Here is a 24,683-nt window from a genome sequence, read left to right on the forward strand (position 1 = left end):
ATAAACTATTTTAAAGATCTAATCTGTTAAATTTAATTCTTACACAAATTAAAGTTAATATAAATAAAATAGAATGAGGGAAATGGGCAGCTTTAACTATATCTCCAGTGATCTGGATGCCTATCTGCTTAATTTACTCTGGTTCATAGTAAATATTACGTCTTTTTTAAAAGGAAATGAAATTCAAAGGGAAATATTATGTAGTCTTATAGTTTGATCTAAAACTTCTGCTCTGCAGTTTTAAGAGTAAAAATCTCTTTTCCTTAATAAGACAATCTCCTCAGCATACTTTGGAAATGTTGGATTTTTAGCACTTTCAAGAAAAAAGGAAAAATCATATTACCCTACAATGACAACTATTTTGCTCTATCCTGACACATACTGATCTCATTATTGTTTTCTATATATTAAAAAATACAAGATCACAATCAATAAGCATTTACTAAACACTACCTCTGTGTAAGACATGGCTGAAAGTTAAGAATACAAACAGAAAAGCAAAAACAGCCCTTAAGGAGCTTACATTCTAATGGAAGAGACAACCCATACCTAAATGGGCACATAACAAGGTTTAATGGGGAAGATGCTACCATCTGGGGAGACCAGGAAAGGTCCCTTGCAGAAGGGTATGTCTGAGCTGTCTTGAAGGAAGCCAGGGGTTCCAAGAGGTAGAGAGAACTCCAAATAAGGGGGATTGCCAGTACATAGGCAGCAAGATGGGAGTGGGACTGCATGTGTGAGATGTTTATGTATGTGCATGTAGGTCAATATGGCTGGGCCACAGAGTGTATGCAGATGTAACGTGTAAGAAGAATGGAAGGAAAAGAAGAGGCCAGGTTGTGTCTTAAAAGCCAGCATGAAGACTTTATGTTTAATGAAGCCACTGGAATTTATTGAGGAGGGGAATGTCAGACCTATGCCTTAGGAAAGTCACTTTGGTAGCTGTGTGGAAGAGGAACTGGAATATCAAGAGACCTGTTAGGAGGCTCCTGCAATAGTCCAGGCAAGAAGTCTGCAGTAGAAGGTCTGAAGTAGTTGTGCAGTTATGTGGCCACAGAGAAAGTGATATACTTGAGAGATGTTGTAGAAACAGAAACAAGCTAGGATGACTGACTGGATTCATGGGGTAAGAAAGGAGAGGGAGAAATTAAAGATAACCCCTCCTAAGGCTGTAAACCTGAATGAGTAGAAGGATGATGAATATCCTTGACAGTAATAGGATAATTTTAGAAGGAAAGGGTTTAGGAAGGAAAGATAAAGAGTCTGTTTTGGACATATTGAATTTGAGATCTTAGAATCAGAGGATCACAGATTTAGAGCTAGAAGGGACCCCAGAGGCCATATAGTACAAGCCCTTCATTTTATAGAGGAAGAAACTAGGGTCCTATGGGACGTCCATTTATCAACATCCAAGACACAGTTCTTGATCTGGAAGTCGATCTCAACAGAGAAACTACGGCTGATCTATAGCTCTGGGAGAAATTGCATAGAGATGATAACTGAATCCAAGGGAGTTGATGAAATCTAGTGAGGACACAGAAACAAAAAAGAAGAAGGCTCAAGACAGAGCCTTGGGGCACACTCAGAGTTACTGGGCAAGACAAAACTAATGATCTGGCAAAGCATTATCATGAAAACCTAGAGAGGAGAGTATCCAGGAGAAGAGATTAATTAATAGTGTCAAATGCTGCAGAGAAGCCCAGAAGGATAAGAAATAAGAATAAACAATTAGATCTGGCAACTGGAAGAGCATTAGTAACATCGAAGAGACCAATTTCAGTTGAATGAAAAAAAACATATGTGAATAAACTTCATTCTTAGAACTTAATGTACACTGACAATGAAAAAGCTCTCTCAAAGGTAACATTCTCAATGTCCTAGTATTTACTGAGGCATTTCTTTACCTCCAAACATAGAAGGTCCATGGTCATAAGCTGGCCTGTCAGTTTTCCGTTCATATGAAGGCCTATCAAATCCACCACGTCTGGATGAGGAGTGCTCTTTTTTATCACGATAAGATTGTGTCCTAGGTGTGATTGGGGGTGCCCTGGTTAAAAAAAAAAAGAGGGCAATTAGTGGCACTCTGGCTTGTGAAACAACCATAACTCTTACTCTTATTATGGATGCCTTACATGTCAAATACTCAAAGTTTTTATACTGCTTTACTATACAGATCAGCTTTATACATTCATTCAAAAAAAGGTTAAAAGTTGCAAAAGTCATCTGCCTATTTTAAGCATGCACTGGACTCACCTTTTTCACAAGGTCACCTCTCTCTTCCAACAACTTTTACCTCCCCCTGGCTTATTATACCAGAGAATTCCAGAGAACATACTCGCTTAACAAAAATGCACTCAGTCCTTTTCCCACCCAAATTAACGTACATAAGAATCTAAATATGCAGTTAATTAAGTTTCTGTAAAGCCTGATTGACTAATTAATGGTGGACCCTGGGTTCATCTGCATGGCTGGGTAATTTATCTGGATAATCTGCATGGCTAACACAGCCATATAATTTGTGTAAAGAGAATTTTCTGCAGCATACCGGTCTTCCCGAGGACGGCGATCTCTGTCAAATCTATCACGATCATATTCAATAATGGCACGATCACGGTCTCGGTCCCTATGTGTTTCTCGATCTCTTTTAAAATCTCTGTGATCTACCATGACATTGCTCTGACGATCAAAATAAGGTTCACGATCCCTATCTCTATCATAGCGGTCTCGTTGGCCTGGGTGCTCTGGAAAAACAAACAATGTGAAATAAACAAAACAGCCTCAAACCTAAAGTAAAGGTTAAAGATGAAGCTAGTCTACAGATTGATGTAATCAATTAAAATGTGAACTACTTTTATATATCACAAAGGTAGGTGTCAGAAAAGCAATTGTTGGTGGCAGCTAGGTCGCGCCGTGGATAGAGCTCCAGCCTTGGAGTCAGGAGGACCAGAGTTCAAATCCGGCCTCAGATACTTGACACTTACTAGGTGTGTGACCCTGGGCAAGTGACTTAATACCACTGCCTCACCAAAAAAAAAAAGCAATTGTTACCTAACTCAAAAGGAAACATACAATATTCACATCCTAAAAGGTTTTAAAGGCATTTCTTACCTGTCTCAAAAGCTGATCTTTCAGGTAGGGGATCAGGACGCAGAGTTATTCTCTCTCCATAAGGTATTTGTTCAACTTTATTGGTGGATATGTCTGGTAAGCAAGATCAAGAATAGAAACACTTAGTGTGACACTTTATATTTTATAACTACAGCAAAAAGGAAAGAATAAAAGTTTGATAGACTTCTTTACTGATATGCTGCTTCAGATACACATTCAGTCCTACCACACACAGGACCTCTTTAACAAGAACTTCTGTGTTGGCTATCAAATCCAGAATGTGAGAAACCTGCATTGCAAGAGCTAAAGCCTTTGGGGGAAATTAATTTTTCCAGGAAAAAAAAAGTTTTTTGGTGCTTACGTGTCAAATATATTTGCCAATTAGCTTCACTTCTTAAAAGATGGGATTCAGAAATGAATTCATCCACAAAAAGTTATACATTAACACCAACTTTTGAAAATAACATTCAAGTCTGTATTACACTATATTTCAATTACCTGGATAGCTAGAATAGTATTATGTGCACTGAAACAAGAAGACTAAATTATGCTTTAGTAATATAAATTTGAGGAAAGAAGAATGGAGGAAATGAGACATAACAAGAGAAGCAGAAAGTAACATAGGAAAGATCTGCACAAAGAGAGCATGATTACATCTTTGTCACTAATTCCTATTCCAGTGCCTCAAGGTGGCATGAAGCTGACCCTGGAGTCTTCACAGCTGTATCAATGGGAGGCAAGCTCTGGAAGGCTCTATTGTGGTAAAAAGGTTTCCAATATGGTTCTAGCTCAACAGCCTTTGTCTGCTTTCCAAGTACCAGTCTAACTATGAAGAGAATCATCATGAGCAGGTGGGCTACTTGCTGATTTCCTTGGCCATGGCAAAATAAATATTAGTGCTTATAAACCTAACGCACAATGTTTTCATTCTCTCTCTCTCTCTGTCTCCTTACAAAAGACTGTGACTTGCCCTGGACTGCTGCCAAATCTAGAATATAACAAATCTGGTTTGCAAGAGCCTAATGCCTCTGGTGGAAATTTTTTCTACCAATATTTTAGTTTCATGATTCTTATATAAATAAGAGGCAGCTGGTTGGTGTCATGGATGGACCACTAGACTTGGAGTCAGGAAGACCGGAGTACAAATCCTGCCTCAAACACTAAATAGCTGTGTGACTTGAGCTGGTCATTTCACCTCTTTTAGACTCAATTTCCTTATTTGCAAAATGAGAATAATAGCACCTACTTCATTCGGGTAGTTGTGAGGATTAAATAACATATGTAAAATGCGGAGTAAATGCTATTTTTTTTCTAATGATTTGATATATTGCTTTTAGATTGCTTATATCCCCCCTGCTCAAGAGTTACCCAGTATAATGAAGTTTTGGTTTTGCTTCTTTTTTTAAAGAGGAAGACAAAAAATATTCAGCAAAAATGTTCAACATATAAAAAAAAAATCCTGACATTACATGCTGTACTGCATACTCATGGCCTTCACCCCACTCCCATTACCACATAAGAGTCAGGGGAGGTACCACCTCATAGTTATTGTTGTTATTAGTATTTGTAATCAAGCATACCTGCCAGCTACCTAGGTGCCTTCTTGTATGTAAATACTTTGTACATATTTTCTTTATATGTATTCTCCATATACTTGTTATACGTATTCTTTATACACTTATAATACATGTACTTGTCTTCCCCATTAGAATGTAAAAGGTCCTTTTGGAATATGGATAGTTTCATTCTTCATATTGATATCTCTAGCACACAGCACAGCCCCTGGCATGTAGTAGGTACTTATTTTAATTAATAAATGCTTCTTAACTCATTGGATCTTTTCAAAAGATATGCCAACTGAACTCATTAATACTTATTTGCTTTGACAAATACTTGTACATCATCATTCTATTGAGCAAGAGGGATAGTGACAAAGTTACACAAATTCATAACAGTGAGAATGGGGATATTTTATCTGTCAGGTTTATGGAGAAAGGAAGGATTTATGAGCAAATAAGAGACAGAGAGCATTACAGGATGTAAAATGGATAATTTTGATTACACCAAATTAGAAAGATTTTGCACAAATAAAACCAACATAGCCAAGATTAGAAGGCAGGAAACTGAGGAAAAATTTTTATAGCAAGTTTCTCTGATAAAGGCCTTATTTCTCAAATATATACAGAACGGAGTCACATTTATATGAACGTGAGTCATTCTCCAATTGACAAATGGTCAAAGAATATGAACAGGCAGTTTTCATAAGAAATTAAAGCTATCCATAGTAATATGAGGGGATGCCATCAAACGCAGAATGGCTAAACAAGTTGTGGCATAGAACTGTGACGGAATACTACTGCACGTTAAGAAATGATGAACAGGATGCTTTAAGAAAAACCTGGGAAGACTTACATGAACTGATGCAGAATGAAATGATCAGAACCAGGAAAACATAGTACACAGCAACAATACTGTACGATGGTCAATTGTGAATGACTTAGCTATTTTTTTTTTTTGCTTTTTGGTGAGGCAATCAGGGTTAAGTGACTCGCCCAGGGTCACAGAGCTAGTAAGTGTTAAGTGTCTGAGGCTGTATTTGAACTCGGGTCCTCCTGATTCCAAGGCTTGAGCTCTCTTCACTACACCAACTAGCTGTCCCATGACTTAGCTATTCTTAGCAACACAATGATTCAAGACAATTCTGAAATATTTATGAGGAAAAATGCTATCTACCTCCAGAGAAAGAACTCATGGAGTCTGAATGCAGATTGTAGCATACATTTTTTTACTTTCTTTATTATTCTTGGGTTTTTTTGTCTATATTTTCTTTCACAACATAGCTAATATGGAAATGTTTTATGTGACTGCACATGTATAATCTATATTAAATCACTTGCTTTCTCACTGAGGGGGGGAAGAGGAAGGGAGGAAGAAAATTTGGAACTCAAAATTTTAACAAACAAATGTTAAAAAATGTTGCTTACATGTAATTGAGGAAAAAAATTAAATGTTAAAAAAAAACAACCCAGTAAGAATAGGAATCAAATATCTGAATTTTAAAACTGTTCTCAAGTGTTTGGTTTCACAACTTAACACAAGGAAACTGCTAAATATACTGCAACAACATGATTAGGTTACAGAAGAAGTTGTATGGAACATACATCACATAGGGCAAACCTTTCTTGAGATTTCTCATTATCTAATACTAGGCATACAAGTCAATCATTGCTGCTTACCTCGACCGTGGCCATAATCCACTGTCTGCTGCACTGGAGGTTTAGACATTGACTGCATAACCACAGGAATAGGGCTTGGAGGAGGAATAGAAGGATGAATAGGTGGTGCTTTCATTGCAACAGATGGTGGGCCTGTTTCTGAGGTATATTCTGAATTAAGTCCTTTATCTTCATTTGTATCCCAGAGTCCATGGAATGAATCTTCATCCCAACGTTCTTGTTCCATAGCAGCAGGCTGTGGCTTTACCACAGGAGGGGGAGGTGGGATTGGGACAGGGGGCCTCGTCATAGGAATAGATGGTCTTGCTGATGGAGCAGACTGTCTCATCCCTGGAAGGGGTGGTTTACCCATAGGAGGAGGTGGCCTATAGGATCCTGGAGGCTTTACAAAGAGTAAAAGATTTACTAAGTATACAAATTGTTCCCATAATTAAAGACAATCAAGTTGTTATCAACAGTATATGTGTCTGTGATGGGTAGTCCTAGCCCTGTTATAAATGTATGGCATGGGCCATAAAACAAAGCAAACGCCTCTGCACCCTTTGCTTTCCTTCTAATGCTTATTCTTCCAATTTTTCCAGGACCATGGCAGTTTTAAGTTTTGTCATAAGATCTATCAAGAATATATGCTGGTTGGGGCAGCTAGGTGGTGCGGTGGATAGAGCACCAGCCCTGAAGTCAGGAGGACCTGAGTTCAAATCTGGCCTCAGACCAAACACTTGATACTTACTAGCTGTGTGACCCTGGGCAAGTCACTTTACCCTAATTGCCTAAAAAAAAAAAACATATCTTCTCCAAACTTTCTTTTTCCGTACTATGCCCCAAATCCTTACAAAGTACTCTGCGTAGAATACGTGGAGTTTATTGTCAGAGTGTGGAATGCTGCTTCACTAAGCCATCAAAATTTACTATGATGTCATGAGCTTCTATTACGCTTTCATTTATACTGAATAAAGAGATCAAGGAATGAAAAAAAACAGATAAGATTCTACCTACTGCACGGTTTTTGTCTCTTTTTTGCTAAGCCTAGCCAACCATAAAAATACATCTTGTTTCTTACCTGAAAGATGCCGGGTGGCCGTGAAGATGAGGCCTGGAGTCTTGGTGGCTCAGGCGGCGGCAGCGGAAGGTCAGGTGCCTGTGGCTCAGCGGCAAAATCTTTGAGTTTCTGAAGCTGTTCCTTCTGTTCTCTGCATGTACATTGTCAGAAATGGTCATGCCCTGTCTTATTCTTTTTGTAAAGTACTTATGACTGATGCTCAAGGAGAAAACTTACACCATTCCTCATACTCCCCACAGGGAAAAAAAAATCAGAAGACCCCCACACAAAAGGACTTTACAGATGGTGATCTCTGCCTCAAGGTAGGTCAACAGCTAACCCAAAGGCTATTTTCTTTTTAAGGCACCATTAGAACAGAGATTTTACAATCTTTATATGCATTTCAGTGTTATCATTTGATAATCAACTATTATCTTTCTGGTTCTGAGCCATTTTCTTGTTCTAGGTCCATTTCTTCTTGTTTATCTTTGTACCCAAATATTAAACATGAATTGGTTTTATCCCACAAAAAAAGGCATTTTATATAGTTAAAGAAAGAAATACGTGCTTCAACTGATATATCCTTGGCTTTCTCTTCTCTGGTCAAACCAATCAAGCTCCTTTAACCTTTCCCCACAGAAGCCTTTTCCTATCCATCTGATTTTCTTTGGCCCCACTCTAGTTTCTCTAAATACTTTTAAAAATATAGTGCCCCCAAACTGGACATAATAACAAGGGACTAGCTCACAATACAGTGGAAAGACTTTTGGGCCATACTTCTAAGCCATACTTCTTTAAATTTATGTCAGTGTCATGTCAACTTTCCACAACAGCAGTACAATGTTTCCTTGTATTATTCTTACGTATTATGATTATTTCTTATACTGTATTTCTGTGTTTGGATGAGATAAAAATAACTAATTACAAGGAGCTGAGATGAAATTAGCAGATAAATTCACTTTATATCCAGTATTTCTATACTAAAATAAGAGAAAAATAATTTTCAGGCACATCAAAGGTAACATTACATTTCAGAGAAAGATAACCCAGTTTATATATTTAGCAATGACTGAAAAATATTTCATTAAAAAAATGAAACTTAGAACAGCCATTCCCCAAAAGCTAAGTGGTCAAATGATATAAACGAATAATTCTCAAAAGAAGAGTTGTGAACTATTAGTAAGAATGATCCAAGTCATTAAAAAAAATGTAAATCAAAACAGAGGTTTCACCTCACACCTTGCAAATTTGCAAAGATGACAAAAGATGGGAATTAGCATTGGAGGGGTTTCAGGAAAACAGACACACTGGTACATTGCTGGCGGAACTGTGAATCAGTACATTCCATTTTGGAAAGCAATTCAGAATTATGCAAACAAAGTGACTAAAATGTCCATAACTTTGACCCAGAGATCCCACTGCTAGGCTTATACTCTTAAGTGGGCCACAGAAAGTCCTCATGTACAGCCAAAATTGTATATAGCAGTATTTTTTGTGATAACAAAAAACTGGAAACCAAGTAGGTGTCCATCAATTGGGGAATGGCTAAAAAAACGGCAACACACAAATGAAATGGAATGTTTCTGTTCTGTAAGAAATGACAAAGATAATGAATACAAAGAAACACAGAAAGATCTACGTGAACTGAGGCTGGATAAAGTAACGGAGGCAAGAAAACAATGTACACAATAACTAAAACAATGTAAACAGAAAGAATAAACACCACAAAAATATCAAAAGTGAATAATGCGAAATTACAAAGAAGAAATTATGTTTCCAAAGAAAAGATATAAAAGGACACCTTTTTACCCTACTCTACTGCAGAAGTGGGAGGTCCACCAGGGGTGATAGATTACATATAGTTCTGGATTTTTGCAATGTACTGATAAGTTTTGTTAAATTTTCTTCCCTCTTCTTTTACTTTTTTTTGTCCTTACAATATTGTTAGATGAGGTGGCTCTCAAGGAAGGGAAGTGATACTGGGGAAAATTTTTAATAGTGATTTAACAAAGACGAACCTCCCCCCCCCCCCAACCACTCATTTCTAAAAAATGAAACTTGGTCAGGGTTAAAAAGAGAGCACAGCAAATAAGATCATCAGTATTTGATAGCACACATCTTCTTTCCCCTCTACTTTTCAGGAGTTCTGAGGGAAAAAGAACCAGGCCTTTCTTCTACGAAAATATGCTTTCTAGAGTCTGTGATGTTACTTTCTCAGACTCATGGTGTCTATAACAGATTTCTCTAGCCAATAATTCTAGATGGGCAGTCAGGCTCTTTGTTCTTCCCTGCTGTGGCTTTCTATTAACATACCAATATTATTCTCTTGTCCTAGAACTTCAGCTATATCTTTAACTGTCATAATCTGTAACTGGTAGCCTGGACTAGCAACATCCAGGGAATGCTGTAAGCTCCTTGAAGGCACGGACTGTCTTTCTTTTCATTAATTATATCCCCAGCACTTAGCACATGTACTTGGCACATAGTAGGTGCTTAATAAATGTTTACTGGATTGGATGTTGTATAAAGGACTATCTCAGAATCTAATCAAAAGTTTCTGAAGAATTACTAAAGACTAGATGAGCTGCCATGGACTTCTAAGTTCCTACTCCATAACAGGACAAATGTTTTCATGGTGTAAATTACGGTATATATAATACTGGACTTGGAGTCAAAAAATGTGAATTCTATTCCCTATTCCACTGTAGAAAATATTTCATTATGTAAAAACAATAATAACCTCACATAAAGGTAGCTACTTCCAGTTACAGTTAAGGTTGCAATTTCCACAGGAAGGAAATCGAAGAATCCTGGGGATTTAACTACGAGAAACTTAAGATTGATAGAGCATTTCAAAATTATGACAGAGATTCTCTCATATGCAATATAAAAGAAATGGCCCTTTGAAAGCAGAGAATAAACTATTCATTAGGAAAAATAAAAAGGCAATGATGTCATGACTCAAAGAAATATGAGCACTTATAAGTAAAATACACAAAAATACAGCCATTCTGCTGGCAAGAGATCTATAAAAACCAAATATCAATTATCAATTTTTGTATTTTAGGGCATAAACTTATAACTCACATGGATCAGTGCAATTCAAAGGCTCATGACAGGCACTATGCTAGGTGTTGGGGATACAAAGATGAAAAATGACAGTCCTCATCCCTCTGTTGGGAGAAGGGTGGGGGGAGGAGGAGGAGCACAAAAAATTGCCTCTGACAAATTAGAACAGGAAAAATGCATTGATGGCATAAAAAACCCAATATTTTAGAGTACAAAGAATGGTATGCACAAATGCATTGTCACATTAATATTCCTTTCTTGTCCTAGAGCTTGACAGCAAGAAAGGGCAAGGAGTCCAGACTGGGCGAAAAATCTGTATTGTTGTAAACAGTCAACCAAAAAAACCATTAAAGATTTTTAGAGCAAATGGGTGACATGGTCATCATGATCTGTACCTCAGAAAAATTACTCTGGCAACAATGAGATGAACAGATTAGAAGGCAAAGATTCAGAAAGAAGCAGGGATACAAATTAGAAGGCTATTACAACAGTCTAGGCAAGAGGTAAAGAGGCCTAAACTAAGGGTGGTAGCCACAGAAAGGGAGGAGAGGTACAAGAGAGACTGGTCAAATGTAAACAGATAACCACTAAACTCACTTTCTGCTCAAATTCCTGTAGTCCTATGAAAACATCATCTCATCCCCAATAAAGTCCCACTAAACAACTGGAAATAAACATCACAGAAAGAATTTTCATCTTCCACAAATATTCAAGTACCAAATCCCAAATTAAAACTACTTGAAAAAAACTAAGAAGGTAATTCCAACAAAGTATATCAGACCATTCTAAAGAACAGTTTAAATACTTTTTTGACTCAAGAAATTATCTTCAGGAGTTAACTTACCGTAGCATTTTCAATTCCTGTGCAGCTTTCAAAATTATTTCATGCTGCCTTTGACTAAGGACCATTACCCCTCCAATGGACTGATCAGAGTCTAAGTTTCCTTCTGCTCCCAACATTTCAGAAGAATGGTGTGATGGAGGAAGAGGGGGCATATGATCCCCCATAGGGGAATGTCTGTCTACATCAGATGGGTACCATCTGTCTGACAATCGTTCTCTCTCCCAGTCCATTCGCTCAGGAAGGTAATCTCGTTTTTCCCGCCATGTTTCTCCTCTCTCAGGATATTCTCGAATTCTTAATTCCCCCCTGTCACGAAGGTCCCGATCATACATGTGATCTCTATCTCTTTCATCTCTCCATCTGTCATCACGATATCTATCCAAAGGTGGAAGAGGAGGCAGAGGTGGCAAAGGAGGAAGGGGGGGAATATCACGTTCATGAAATTGTGATTCTTGGTCATCCATTGGTCTCAGGTAATCTCTGTCCCACTCTCTATCCAGTTCTCGATCATACACATCCATAGGCCTTCCCATCCTGTCCCGGTCCCGGTCCCTGTCCCGTTCCCTGTCCATGTCCCTGTCCATATCCCTAAAATCTCGATCCACATCCCGATCTCTATCCCAATCATCCCACCAAGGTCCTCGCCGATCGGCATCATGGGATCGAGAAGGTGGCAATGAAAATCTGTCCTCTCTGTTGTATGGATCTACATCATCTTGATAATCCGGTTCACATTCTCTCCAGTATCTTTCCCTGTCCCAATCATCAAGTCTTTCCCTTTCCAAAGAAGGGACATTTCTACCATCTAATGCAAAGTCTTCATGCCCTCTATCCTCTCCATGATTCCAGGGAGCCCTAGATGCATCATCTCGATGATAAGGGGGCATTTTTTCCCCATCTCCCATCCTAATTGATTTATCTACATTGCCAGGTTCTAGTCTGGGTATACCTTTATCTCGACCAAATTCTGGTCTGCCCACACCCCTTTCCCGACTTCCAGGCCGCCGAGGTGGTCCCCTCTCTCTACTCCCAGCCCTGTGGAGTGGAGGTCCTCTCTCCCGGCTCCCAGCCCTTCTAGGAGGGCCTCTCTCTTGACTGTTGGCCCTCCGGGGAGGCCCCCTTTCCCGGCTGCCAGCTCTCCCCCTATCCTGGATATCTGTCTGACCACCTGGAATTTTCTCCCTACCACTTCCCAGCCTCCCCAACCCTCTATCTCGGCTGCCTGATCGTCTTCCCATCATTCTCTCTCGACTGCCTTCTTGCCTGCCCATCTTCTCTCGATTTTCTTCCCTTCTGCCTATCACTTTCTCTCTAATGTCTTCTGGTTTGCCCATTCCAGGGCCCTGATTGATTATTTGTCCTCTCCCTCTGTTAGCCAAACCTTTATCACGCATGTCTTCAATTCTTCCTTGTCCCCTGCCTCTGTAAGATGAACTGCTACCTCTATTGCCTTCTGGTCTATGATCTCTGTTATCTAGCCTGGGCAAACCTTTGTCCTGGTTATTTTCTAATTGGGGGATACCAACACCGACAGATTTTAAATCATTATTTGCAGTTAATGACGGTATAGGTGGTGGTCCTCCCCCATCTATTCCTCCTGCTCGTGACGGAAAAGTTGATTGAATAGACGAAGATTTGTTTGCAAAGGGTTTCTGGCAGGCAGTTAAGGGCTGACCAGTTTTGTCTATTTGTTTCTCCATGTTTTGAGAATTCTGGCTCCAGTTTGAAGGATCATTAGGTCCTGCTTGGAGTTCAGTTTGGGGAGCATCATGTTGAGTATCTTTTAGTTTCTCACGGGACTGAAACGACTTAGAATCCTTCACATCTGCAGCAAGAGAAAATGCAGTTGGTGACATCCTGTTGTTCTTTTGTTGGCCACTGCTGGGGTCCGTTAAAGGTTCTTTGTTTCCTAGATGAGATTCCGCTTGTGATTTGGGTGGATGTTGCTGTTGCTGCTGCCCATAAGGTGGCTTAGAACCTCTCCACTGTGGTCCACTCTGTCGAGGGCCCTGAGAAGTATTTGGAGAAATATAAAACTGAGATGCTGGCCCCCGGGGAATTGTCCCCCATTTGCTTTTAGAGGCACCCTCTGAGTGGTGCCCTTCATATTTGGGTCTGGGCCCATCTGAACGATGTCCTTCAAAACGAGGTCCTTTGGGTCTCGGTCCTTCACATCTTGCCCCTGGTGCATCAAATCTTCCTCGAGGACCATCAAACCTATAAACGAAGTAAGATACATTTTAAAAGGAACATAAATCGATGTGGTAGAAAAAAAGATTCTACATGTTTAAGACATCTGTCTTACAAATGTTTTAAGACCATAAATGTTTTTTGCATTAATAGTTTCAATGAAGCTAATGCACTAACTTCTATCTTGGAACCAGTGCTCTAGAGCAAAGGCTGGCAAACTATGGCCCATAGGCAACTCTAGAACAACAATATTAAATAGGTCCTAGGACAGATTTTTAAAATCCTGTCACTATCACCCAGTTTTCTAGGAAATAAATATCATCATTATGCATACAAATAATAACTAAACAATATAGAAATTTATGGTTTACAAAGCATGCTAATAATTAAAAAGGAACAGTTTAGAGAATACAATTTATATACAATGACAGCAAAGTCTTCATTTTAGAAGTAACAGTCTCCAAAGCCACCATGTGACTCATCTTTAGCAACGTCTCTCAAGTTGAAAAGAAACAAGTGAGAATTAAAAGCTGCATGATTTTTCATACTTTTAGTAATATGATACATTATTAGTTCTTAAAAATAAAAATGTCAGTAGTTTAGCATTAAGGTTTTATTTGGGATGTTATTTCAAAGAAAAGGTTAAGGAGACAGTTTTGGAGTCATATTTTATATATGTAGTTTAGAACTTTCAGAAAAAGGGACAAGGAATAGGATAGATAATATTTCAGTTGGTTATATTACACTGAAAGGAAAGAAAATGTTACTTTGTTTCAGGACTTATAATAGATTGGCTCTCTCTAAAGTAGAATCTGTTTGGTGAAATTTCAAACATGATTATCCCACATAAAAGAAATGTTACTCTGTAGGGTCAGAATTTTACAAAGGTGGGATCTGTCAGGGAGTCCTTATGATAAGAAAAAGGCAATTCAAATACAATTTAATATTCATGAGAGGTAATGTGGTAGAATGGTAAAAGAAGAATTCAGAGAAGCAGGCTACGGTCACAGCATTCCACCTACTACCAATAAGTTAAAAGAACTAAGGCAAGTCTTTAAGCTTCAGAGGGACTGCACAATTAGGTGATCTCCAGGGCCTTGGCCACATCTAAAATGCTATGAGCGTATAGAAACTAAAATACAACTGATATGACCCTGGATTCATGATGAAGACACTTAAGAGGTGTAAATTGAGAGTTCTTTAATCATAGAAACTATGAGTATGATTGGATATAAAATGCATATTGTGCTTCAAATAATTATCTTATTTAAAAGTTGTACTTTAAACAGACCTTGAATGAAAGTAATTAAAACTTCTAGTTTGGAGAACAGAGAAGAAAAACTTTTTTTTCATATCCTATTATAATCAGGCTTAGGACTAATTTTGGTCCTGGAAAAGAGACAATCAAAACACTTTCCTAAAGGTGCAGGTCACACATATGGAACTCTATATACACTCTCAGATAAAGTCTGTTTCAATTGATTCTATTACTAGGAAAGGTTTAGTTGGGCAAAAGCAATATAGTTCAGGAAATGGCAACATGGTAAAAGACAAAAATAATGAAAGGTAAAATTAAAAAGTGTTTTATTTATAAATATTTATTCCAAATCAAAAGGTGGTTTTCCCCTTTTCTAAATGAAAACTACGGTTTCAAAAGAAGAAGATATGTTTTCCTGATTAATGAAGCAGAATAAGTTCACTAAGTCAAAGTTCCACCCTCGTCACTGTTGTCGGTCAGGAGAAATCAGGCAAGCCAACGATGGATTTTCTAGCTGTGTGTTTGACACTAAAAAGTGATAAAGGAATATGAATATTGTAATTCAGTATTATACTCTCTTTACCCACTGGAGTTGTGGCTGTGATTACTGCTGTGATTCCTAAAGGAACGAAAACCAGCTGCCATCCTGCAGTTGTTTATGGCCTTACAGAGAGTCCCCTAGAGGCCTGAAAAGTTAAGTAACTTGCTCAGGGTCACAGAGCCAGTACAGAGGTGTCCTGAGGTAGAACCTGAACCCAGAGTGTCCTGACACCAAAGCAGGCTCTCTATCAACTATGTCATTCTGCCTGCCATGGAACAGCCTACCTGTAAGACAGATAGCAAACTTACAGGGATTTTAACATCATAGGGGAGGGTGAGGACTCATACATTTCATAAGCTTCATATTTAAGCAATAATATTGATAGTTAAAAATTAGTAATTTTCTTTTTATCAATTAATTTTTATTTAAGACCAGAAAGTCATATCTCTAGAGTTGGAAGGGACCTCAGAAACCACGCAGTACAACCCCTTCATTTCATAAATGAGAAAACTGAGGCCAAGGGATTTTAAGTGACTTCCCCAAGGTCATTCAGATATTAAATGGCAAGAGGCAGAATGATATGGCATAGAGAATGGGATATTTAACTTGGAGTAATGAAGTCCTGAGTTCAAGTGCCTCTGGGGCCCTTGCTAGCTATAAGACCCAGGGGGAATAACTTCATCTCTCTCTACGTCAGTCTCCTCACCTGTAAACATCTCTTCAGTCCATTCTGACTCTGAACTCAGGTGCTCTAACGGAACAGCCATGGAGTGCTCTTTCTACTCTAGCTTATTAGGTCACGTTCATTTCTTAGTGGATCCCTTCTACCGCCCCAAACATCCCTTATAACAAGGCTTTTAAAGCTCACAAAAGCAGCAGAACTAAGCAAAAGCACAATGAAGTGACAGCGTGGGCCATGCTCCACGCCCACAGTCTTGCCCCTCTGCACCAACGGAAGGGGAGCGTGCCCATCAACGCTTCTTTGTGATGAACCTCGGTCATTCCAACCACACAACATTCATTTTCCACCTTGGTTACTGTAAGCCATACCATATTGTTTCCTGGTTCTTTTTACTGTACTTTGTGTCAGTTCAGAAGTCTACCCATGTTTCTCTGAATTCTTCACATTGACTCTTTCTATAGTACTACTCCTTTACATTTAGAGGCTCTTAACCTGCGATTCAGGAACTTGGTTTTTTTACAAATATTTTGATAATTCTATTTCAACATAATTAATTTTCTTTGTAATTCTATATATTTTTCATTGACGCACAAAAAAGCTAAGAAACTCCTGCTTTACATTCATGTACCACAGTTTGTTTAGCTCTTCCTCAATCAACGAGCACTTTTGTTTCTAGTTCGAGGCCACAAAAAGTTCTGCTAAAAACGTCAGTTTTTTGGTATACATGAGACCTTTACGTTTTTAATATCTTTGGAATATAAGCTTGGCAGTGGGATCTCTGGCTCAAAAGGCATTTTAAACACTTCTTTAGTGTAATCTGAAATTACTTCCAAAACTGGAAATTGTTTGACCAATTCACAGCTTATTAACAGAGTAATAATATTCCTGCTCTCCCACAGCCCCTCTAGCAATGTCTTTCTATCTTTCGCCATCTTTGCCAATTTGTAGAATGTGAATTGAAAAATCAGATTTTTGTATTCATTTTTGCATTAATTCTGCATTTGTGTTAATTTTCCATTCAGTGATTTAGAACCATCTTTCATATGGTTATTAAAGCTTTGCAATTCCTCTTTTAGAAATTGTTTGTTTATATCCTTTGACCACTTGTTCACTGGGGTAAGGTCTTTATTTTTTTCTGGACCATATGTTTTATTTTACTGATATAAATAACTCCCAGTGAATAAACTTCTTTATCGATGCAGGCCTACACCTTTACTATTAGAAAAGTTAGAAAGTTGCCTTATAGTGCCAAGAACAACCGGGTCGTGCAATAGAGTCCAAGATCTAGAGTCAGGAAGAACTAAGTTCAAATCTGACATCAGACATGACTAGCTGTGTGACCCTAAGCAAATCACTTAAATCTGTTTGCCTCGGTTTCCTCATATGTAAAATGGAAATGATAATAACAGTAGCACTTACTTCCCAGGGCTGTTGTGAGGATCAAATGAGATAATAATTGTAAAGTACCTGGCATGTAGCAAGTACTATACAAGTGTTAGCTAGTGTTATAAAAATGTCAGCTATTATTATATTATTAGAGTTGTGTTAATTCTCTATATGTGGCAGCTAGGTAGCAAAGTGGATAGGACACCAGGGCTGGACTCAGGAAGATCTAAGTCTACCTCAGTGTCTGACCTCAGACACTTACTAGCTGTGTGACCCTGGGCAAGTCACTTAACCCTGTTTGCCTTAGTTTCTCATCTGTAAAATGAACTGGAGAAGGAAATGGCAAACCACTCCAGGATCTTTGCCAAGAAAAGCCCAGATGGTCATGAAGAGTCACACACGACTGAAATGACTCGACAATAACAATTTCCCATATACCTTGGGTATCAGATCCATATCAAAGATATCTGAAGCAAAAAATTTTCCCCAACTGATAGGAAAATACTTTGGTCTATCATTTATAGCTCTAGTTAACTAACAGTTCCCTTCTCATCCCACATGTAGTAACAGGATTCATATAAAAATGTTTCTAATTTTATATAATTCAATTATATAATTTTTCCTTTTGTTATCTTTTATATTTCATTTGGTTAATAATTCTTCCCTTAACCATAGTTCTGAAATGTTTTGCTGTTATTTTAAACTAATTTCTGTCAACTATTTCCCACTTTTCACAGTAGTCGCCAAATACTGAGTTCTTTCTCAAGTATTTAATATGCTCAGGTTTATTTGCTGCCTGGTTACTGAATTTGATGGCTTCTGTCCTTGCTTATCTAGCTAGTTCCAATGATCTACTTTCCTACTTTTTAACTAGTGTCAAATAATTTTGATGATTGATAATTTATAATATAACCTGAACTCTGAAAGTACTACCACCCCAACTCCTTCCTTCCTACTTTTTCCTTTATTTTGCTTGAGATTTCTGACCTTTTGTTACTCCAAACGAATTAGATTGTCTGGCTCTATAACATATATCTCATCTACTTGATTGACATAACGCTAAATTTATAATTCAGAAAGCAATGTCATTTTTATTACAGTGATGTGGTCCAAACAGGAGCAATGAATGTTCCTCCAATTTTTAGTCATTCTTTAGTTTTATAAAGAGTATCTTGAAATCTTTGTATCTACTATCTTTGACAAGGTAAGATATCCAAACTACACAGAGAAGACAAATGTAAGAGACAAAGAGCCATTTCCCAATGGATAAAGTAAAACAGATGAACAATTCTCAATAGAATTCCAACATTCGGGCAGGTAGGTGGTGCACTGGAGAGAACACAGGCCTTGGGGTCAGGAGAACCTGAGTTCAAACCTGGCCTCAAGACACATAAACACTCTCTAGCTGTGTGACTCTGGGCAAGTCACTTATCCCTAGCTGCCTCACTCAAAAAATAAAAAATTCCAACATTCTTCACATATGACATAAAAACAAAAATCAACAAACACTTTAAAAAGTTGAGTTTTTCAGGTCTCCCCCCAAAATAAGCATTTTGCAATTTTACTTATGTCTTCAGTGTGTGTTCACAGGTAAACTCCTAGACATTTTTATCTTTTACAGTTATTCTCAATGGCATTTCCCTTTCTATTATTCCCTCCTAGATTTTGTTACTAAAAAGAATTTGTCCTATTTGTCACAGACACACTGATGTTTTCTGTGAATTTATTTTGAAACTTTCTACTTTACTGAAACTACTGTCTCAAGTGGTTTATTTGATTCCCTGTTGGTTTTAAAATAAATCATTTTCCTCTTTGCAAATGTTCGTGCATTGAATTTCTCTTTCCTCTTGTTAGTCTTAACATTTCTATAAGTGCCTTCAAATAATAACACAAGAAGTGTTCACCCATTGCTTTATTCTTGTATTGACTGGGGCAGTTCTAATGTTTTACTCACTGCAAACACAGCAAACTTTGAGTTTTAGATATGTACCCTTCTGTGCCTACCCCTTTAAAGGTTTTATCATTATTATTATTTTGATATTACCATTTAAGATTTTTTTTTTATAATAAGGGTTGTACTTCATCAAAAACATTTTTTATATCTGTTGGTATAATTCATGTGGCTTTTGTTTTAAATATGATTATGTTGTTTACTTAATGTTAAACTATCACTGCATTGTTGGTATAAGTCCAACTTGGTCACAGTGGAATTATTTTTCGCTATACTGTTCTATAATCTTCTAGGATTTTATTTAAAATTTTTGCATAAATATTCATCATTAATATTGGTCAATAGTTTTGCTTTGTTTTTTGCTTTATCTCTCACTAGGTTGGATGATAGGACTATATTTATCTCAAAAAAGGAGTCTGGTAGTGTTTTTTTCTCAATTTTTGGACATAATTTACGTAGAATAAGTATTAGTTGCTCTTTCTATATCTTATAGAACTCCACTATAAATCTGGATGGAAGTTTCTTTTTCCTTTTAGTCAAATCAGTAATTTTCAAAGGCAAAAAACAACAACCACCCAACAGAAAGTACATATTGTAACTATGTTAATGGAGTTTTTAATAACATTAGCCCCTATACAAAGTGTAATCAGCAAAGAAGCATCAGACATACCTAGGACCTCCTCGTGGACCTTCCAAGTAAGCACTTCTAGGAGGATCCGGAAGCAGCCCACCTGATCTCACTGGTGCGTCTTTAATTGTGTTACCAGGCTGGTTGGAAGCAGGTGAAGATCCTGTAGCAGGAATTTTGGATTCCATGTGTCCTTGTTCCGATGAGAAAGAACTGAACGGCAAAGGAGCTTTAGAGTTCACTTGTTCTGAAGAGCCCATGGATGATTTTACTGGGGGATGGTAAGGCGGAGGGGAACCAAAGGATATGGGAGTGGGAAGCAGTGCTGGTCTAGGTTTGTCTGGAGGTTTTGAGCTTTGAGAACTTGCAGCTGGTGGAACTGACGTGGTAGTTAGTTGAGGGGGTAACCCTTGTTGGAGAACTGCTGAAGCGAGATTTGGGGGAGGCATTCCTGGAGGGGGTGTTGCTGACGACAAAGGCGGAGGAGGCAATACGGGGGGTGCTCCTGTCGAGGAAAGGGATGGTGGGGGAAGAACGGGTGGAGGCCCTGTTGAAGAGAGAGATGGTGGAGGAAGAACGGGTGGAGGTCCAGCTGAAGACAGAGATGGTGGAGGCAGAACGGGTGGAGGTCCAGCTGAAGACAGAGATGGAGGCACCCCAGGTGGGGGAACAGATGCTGGCAGAGGAGGCATCACTGGTGGGGGCATCCCAGGCGGTGGCACTGCGGCAGGCAGAGCAGGCGGCATCACCGGTGGTGGTAATGATGCCGATAGAGACGGAGGCAATACAGGAGGGGGCATTGTTGGTATTGCTGGAGGCATTTGAGAATATGGAACAAACGGAGGCGGTATTGTCATGCCTCCCATATACTGATTTTTCACATTCTGAAGTGTGTTCACTTTCTCCTGAAGGTTGGCCTGAGTAGCTTTTAAATGTCCCTGCCATGAGTTCCACTGCTTCTCATACTCCTGAAGCTGATCTTTGTGAGGATAGGAATGGAGCTGATCCTGCCACTGCTGAAACTCTCGTTCCCATTCTTTGAAAAGATGCTGAAATTGCTGCTGCTGCATCTCATAATGCCGCAGCTGCATATCTACGGACATAGTCTATAAAATGAAGAGAGAAAAATAATTTTGCAATTTCATAATACACTCGATTAAAACAGTTAAGACTTAGAGGCTTTGCTGTAATCAAGAGACTCCAAGTACATGGGAGAGACAAAAACCAAAGCTTTAGAAAAGTATGCTTATTAACTTAAATAACAATCATTTCTTTCCTTTTGATAATTTATTTAACATGTCGTCCATTTACTACGCACTCAGGAAAACCAAATAAGCAGAACATCACTAAAGGAAATATTTACTTCCTCAATGAAATGAACTTTGAATATATTGACAATTGACTAAAAGAAGTAAACATTTATCTCCTTTTATGGTGCTTTTGTGTAGGATTCCAGAGAAAATACAGGAAAGTTGGGTTTAAGTCAATTTCCTAAGATAATTCTAACAGCTAGAGACCACTATCTGACCCCCTGAGTCTGGTACTGAACAAGAAATTGTATAGTACAGCACCACCATGGGGCCTTCAAGTTCTACTGCAATGATCAGAAACTCTCCCATACATAGGAGCAAGTGCCAAGCAAGTGGAAAACCATTGCAGAAGACGCAATTGCTGGTTTTCACCTGATAATTGTGGTGCTCTCCATATCTCACAAAGAAAGAACTGAACAAGAAAAAGCATAGTACTATAGGGAAAGAGCTGGATTTAGAATCAGAGCACTTAGGCTCAAATCACAGTTTGACTACTCTTGGGCCTCTGCTTCCTGATCAACAAAATAAGGAGGTTAGACTAACAAGCTGATTGGCTTCCTTTATGTTTAAAATCTATAATCCAATGATTCTGTGATCTCAGTCCCCAGGAATGAAGCTCATATCCTTTATGTTGATTAGTTAATGAGAAAGTAACCTGCATGTGTGGTGGCTGCTGAATGATCTGCTGGTACTGTTGCAGGATCTGCTGTAGCTGGGCATGCTTCTGCATTATTCCCTGATACTGAAAGCCAACTCGGTGATGTTGCTGCTGCTGCCAGTGTGCCGCTGCAGCCTGTAACTGTTTTAACCTGGCCTCTTCTTCAGGTTCTTCAGACTGAAGAAAAAAGAACACAAAGTTAAGGTTATTATAACACCCCTCCCCGACACCCTGCCCCTGAAACTTGCATAGTATTTTAAAATTTCCCATTGAGCCATAAGTCCCTACAATTTATTTGGCTGCATGTGAAATGGCAAAGAAGGACTTCAACTTCAAGGTTCTCCATAATAAGAGTACCTGCCTGACAGGGTTCTTGTGAGGATCAAACAAAGTAATATTTGTAAAGAGCTGAGCACAACGCCTGGCCCATGGCAAGTATGTGATAAACATTAATTCCTTTACCCCACAGAGGCCCATAATCAATCACAAACATGGGAGTAGTTATTCTCATAATTATTAGAATCCTCATTTCTTCATCAAAGAGAAAACCTGTATATTTATATATTTACTTTTTCTCTATATAAAAGCTGAAAAGAATTATGATCCTTCTTTTTCTATTTTTTGCAACTTTTATAACAAATGAGGACAGGAAACTATTATACTCCAAAAATTTCTTATTTCAAGCTTCTTGGAGGAACTATGACCTTTGGATTAGTACAGTTTCTACTCATTTTCCTGAACCAATACTTTGTCCTTAATGCTACTGCAATGCTAAGAACATACTGCCATATATGAAATAATTTAGAAATTACTTAGAATGAAATAAAAAAGGATATAATGTTTGACATCTTTCAAACTTTGAAAAATGGTTTTATATAAACTACCCAAATATCCCTACAGTACATAGTGTAGGTTCTATTATTTAAAACTAAGCTAAGAGAAAAAATACTTTCCTTAATCTATTAGATAGTGATGGATCTAGTCATGCATTCTTCTCTAAAAGGTTATTTTTTTGTGGCTGGTACATTTTGCTTTTGGTTTTTGGTTGTTTTTTTCTTTTTTTAAGAATTTAGAGTTTTTTAATTTATTTTTTTAAAATTTTATCAATTTATTTTGATTTATCAACAATCACTTCCATATGCCTTTGAGTTTAAAATTTTTCTCCCCCTTCCTCCCCACCACCCTCTCCAAGACGGCACACAATCTGATATATGCTATACATTTACATTCCCATTACACATTTTCACATTAGTGAAGTTGTAAGTAAAAATTAAAACCAATAGGAGGAACCATCAGAAAGATGAAACAAAACTCAACAGAAGGTAAAAATAAGTGATAGCGATTCGACTTCCATAGTTCTTTCTTTAGATGTGGACAGCATTTTCCATCCCGAGGCCTCTGGAGATATCTTAGATCCTTGTATTGCTGAGAAGGGTTAAGTTTATCAATATTAGTCATCGCACAACCTGGCTGTTACTGTGTACAACGTTCTCCTGGTTCTGCTCACCTCACTCAGCATCAGACCATACAAGTCTTTCCAAGTTTTTCTGAAAATCAGCCTGTTCATCATTTCTTATAGCACAATAGTATTCCATTACATTCATATACCACAGCTTGCTCAGCCATTCCCCAATTGATGGGCATCCTCTCAATTTCCAATTCTTTGCCACCACAGAAAAAACTGCTATAAATATTTTTGTGCATGTGGGTCCTTTTCCCATTTTTATGGGATACAGCTCTAGAGGTGCTATTGGTAGGTCAAAGGGTATGCACATTTTTATAGCCCTTTGGGCATAGCTCCAAATTGCTCCCCAAGATTTGTTGGATCATTTCACAACTCCACCAACAATAGTGTTCCAATTTTCCCACATCCTCTCCAACATTTATCATTTTCCTGTTTTGTCATGTTGGCCAATCTGATAGGTGTGATGTGGTACCTCAGAGTTGTTTTGATTTGCATTTCTCTAATCAATAATGATTTAGAGCATTTTTTCATATGACTATAGATGGCTTTAATTTCTTCATCTGAGAACTGTCGGTTCATATCCTTTGACCATTTATCAGTTGGGGAATGGCTTGTATTCTTATAAATTTGTCTAAATTCTCTATATATTTTAGAAATGAGGCCCTTATCAGAGAGACTGGTTGTAAAAATTCTTTCCCAATTTTCTACCTTCCTTCTAATCTTAGTTGCATTGGCTTTGTTTGTGCAAATACTTTTCAATTTAATGTAATCAAAATGATCCATTTTGCTTTTCGTAATGTTCTCTATCTCCTGTTTGGTCATGAATTCTTCTGTTCTCCAGAGATCTGATAGATAAACTACTCCTTGTTCTCCCAGTTTGCTTGTAGTATCAGCCTTTATATCTAAGTCCTGAACCCATTTTGACTTTATTCTGGTATATGGTATGAGATCTGGGTCTATGCCTGGTTTCTGCCATACTCTTTTCCAGTTTTCCCAGCAGTTTTTTTCAAACACTGGGTTCTTATCCCAGAAGCTGGGGCTTTGGGTTCATCAAATAAGAGATTACTGTAGACACTGACTACTGTGTCTTGCATATTTATCCTATTCCACTGACCCACCACTGTATTTCTTAGCCATGGTACGTTTTGTTTTGAGATAACAGATGCTTCCCAAACAATCCAAACTACCTGCTCCCCTGTTTATCCCCCTCCCTTCAATTAAGTAAAATCATCTACTAACATGCTTAGAACTGATAGCACTTTTCAATTTTATAGCTTGCCAGTTATAAATAGAAAAGGAAGGACATATATTTCAACTC

At 38.1% G+C, this 24,683-nt stretch overlaps 1 protein-coding gene across 2 annotated transcripts in view; it reads right to left on the minus strand.

The window, feature by feature from the left end:
- Positions 1–24,683, minus strand: part of YLPM1 (YLP motif containing 1) — a 60,441-nt gene that overhangs the window by 21,589 nt on the left and 14,169 nt on the right. For both annotated transcript variants that reach the window (XM_020986285.2, XM_020986286.2), the window contains exons 3-10: positions 21,898–22,077; positions 19,975–21,038; positions 11,297–13,513; positions 7,405–7,534; positions 6,345–6,726; positions 3,109–3,201; positions 2,546–2,741; positions 1,905–2,047 (exon numbers count right to left, since the gene is read on the minus strand). In XM_020986285.2, coding sequence (XP_020841944.1) covers positions 1,905–2,047; positions 2,546–2,741; positions 3,109–3,201; positions 6,345–6,726; positions 7,405–7,534; positions 11,297–13,513; positions 19,975–21,038; positions 21,898–22,077 — 4,405 coding nt within the window. The remainder of the gene's footprint in view (positions 1–1,904; positions 2,048–2,545; positions 2,742–3,108; positions 3,202–6,344; positions 6,727–7,404; positions 7,535–11,296; positions 13,514–19,974; positions 21,039–21,897; positions 22,078–24,683) is intronic.

Source organism: Phascolarctos cinereus, unplaced genomic scaffold, assembly GCF_003287225.1.
Source record: "Phascolarctos cinereus isolate Bilbo 61053 unplaced genomic scaffold, phaCin_HiC Scaffold_3;HRSCAF=262, whole genome shotgun sequence".
Taxonomy (NCBI): domain Eukaryota; kingdom Metazoa; phylum Chordata; class Mammalia; order Diprotodontia; family Phascolarctidae; genus Phascolarctos; species Phascolarctos cinereus.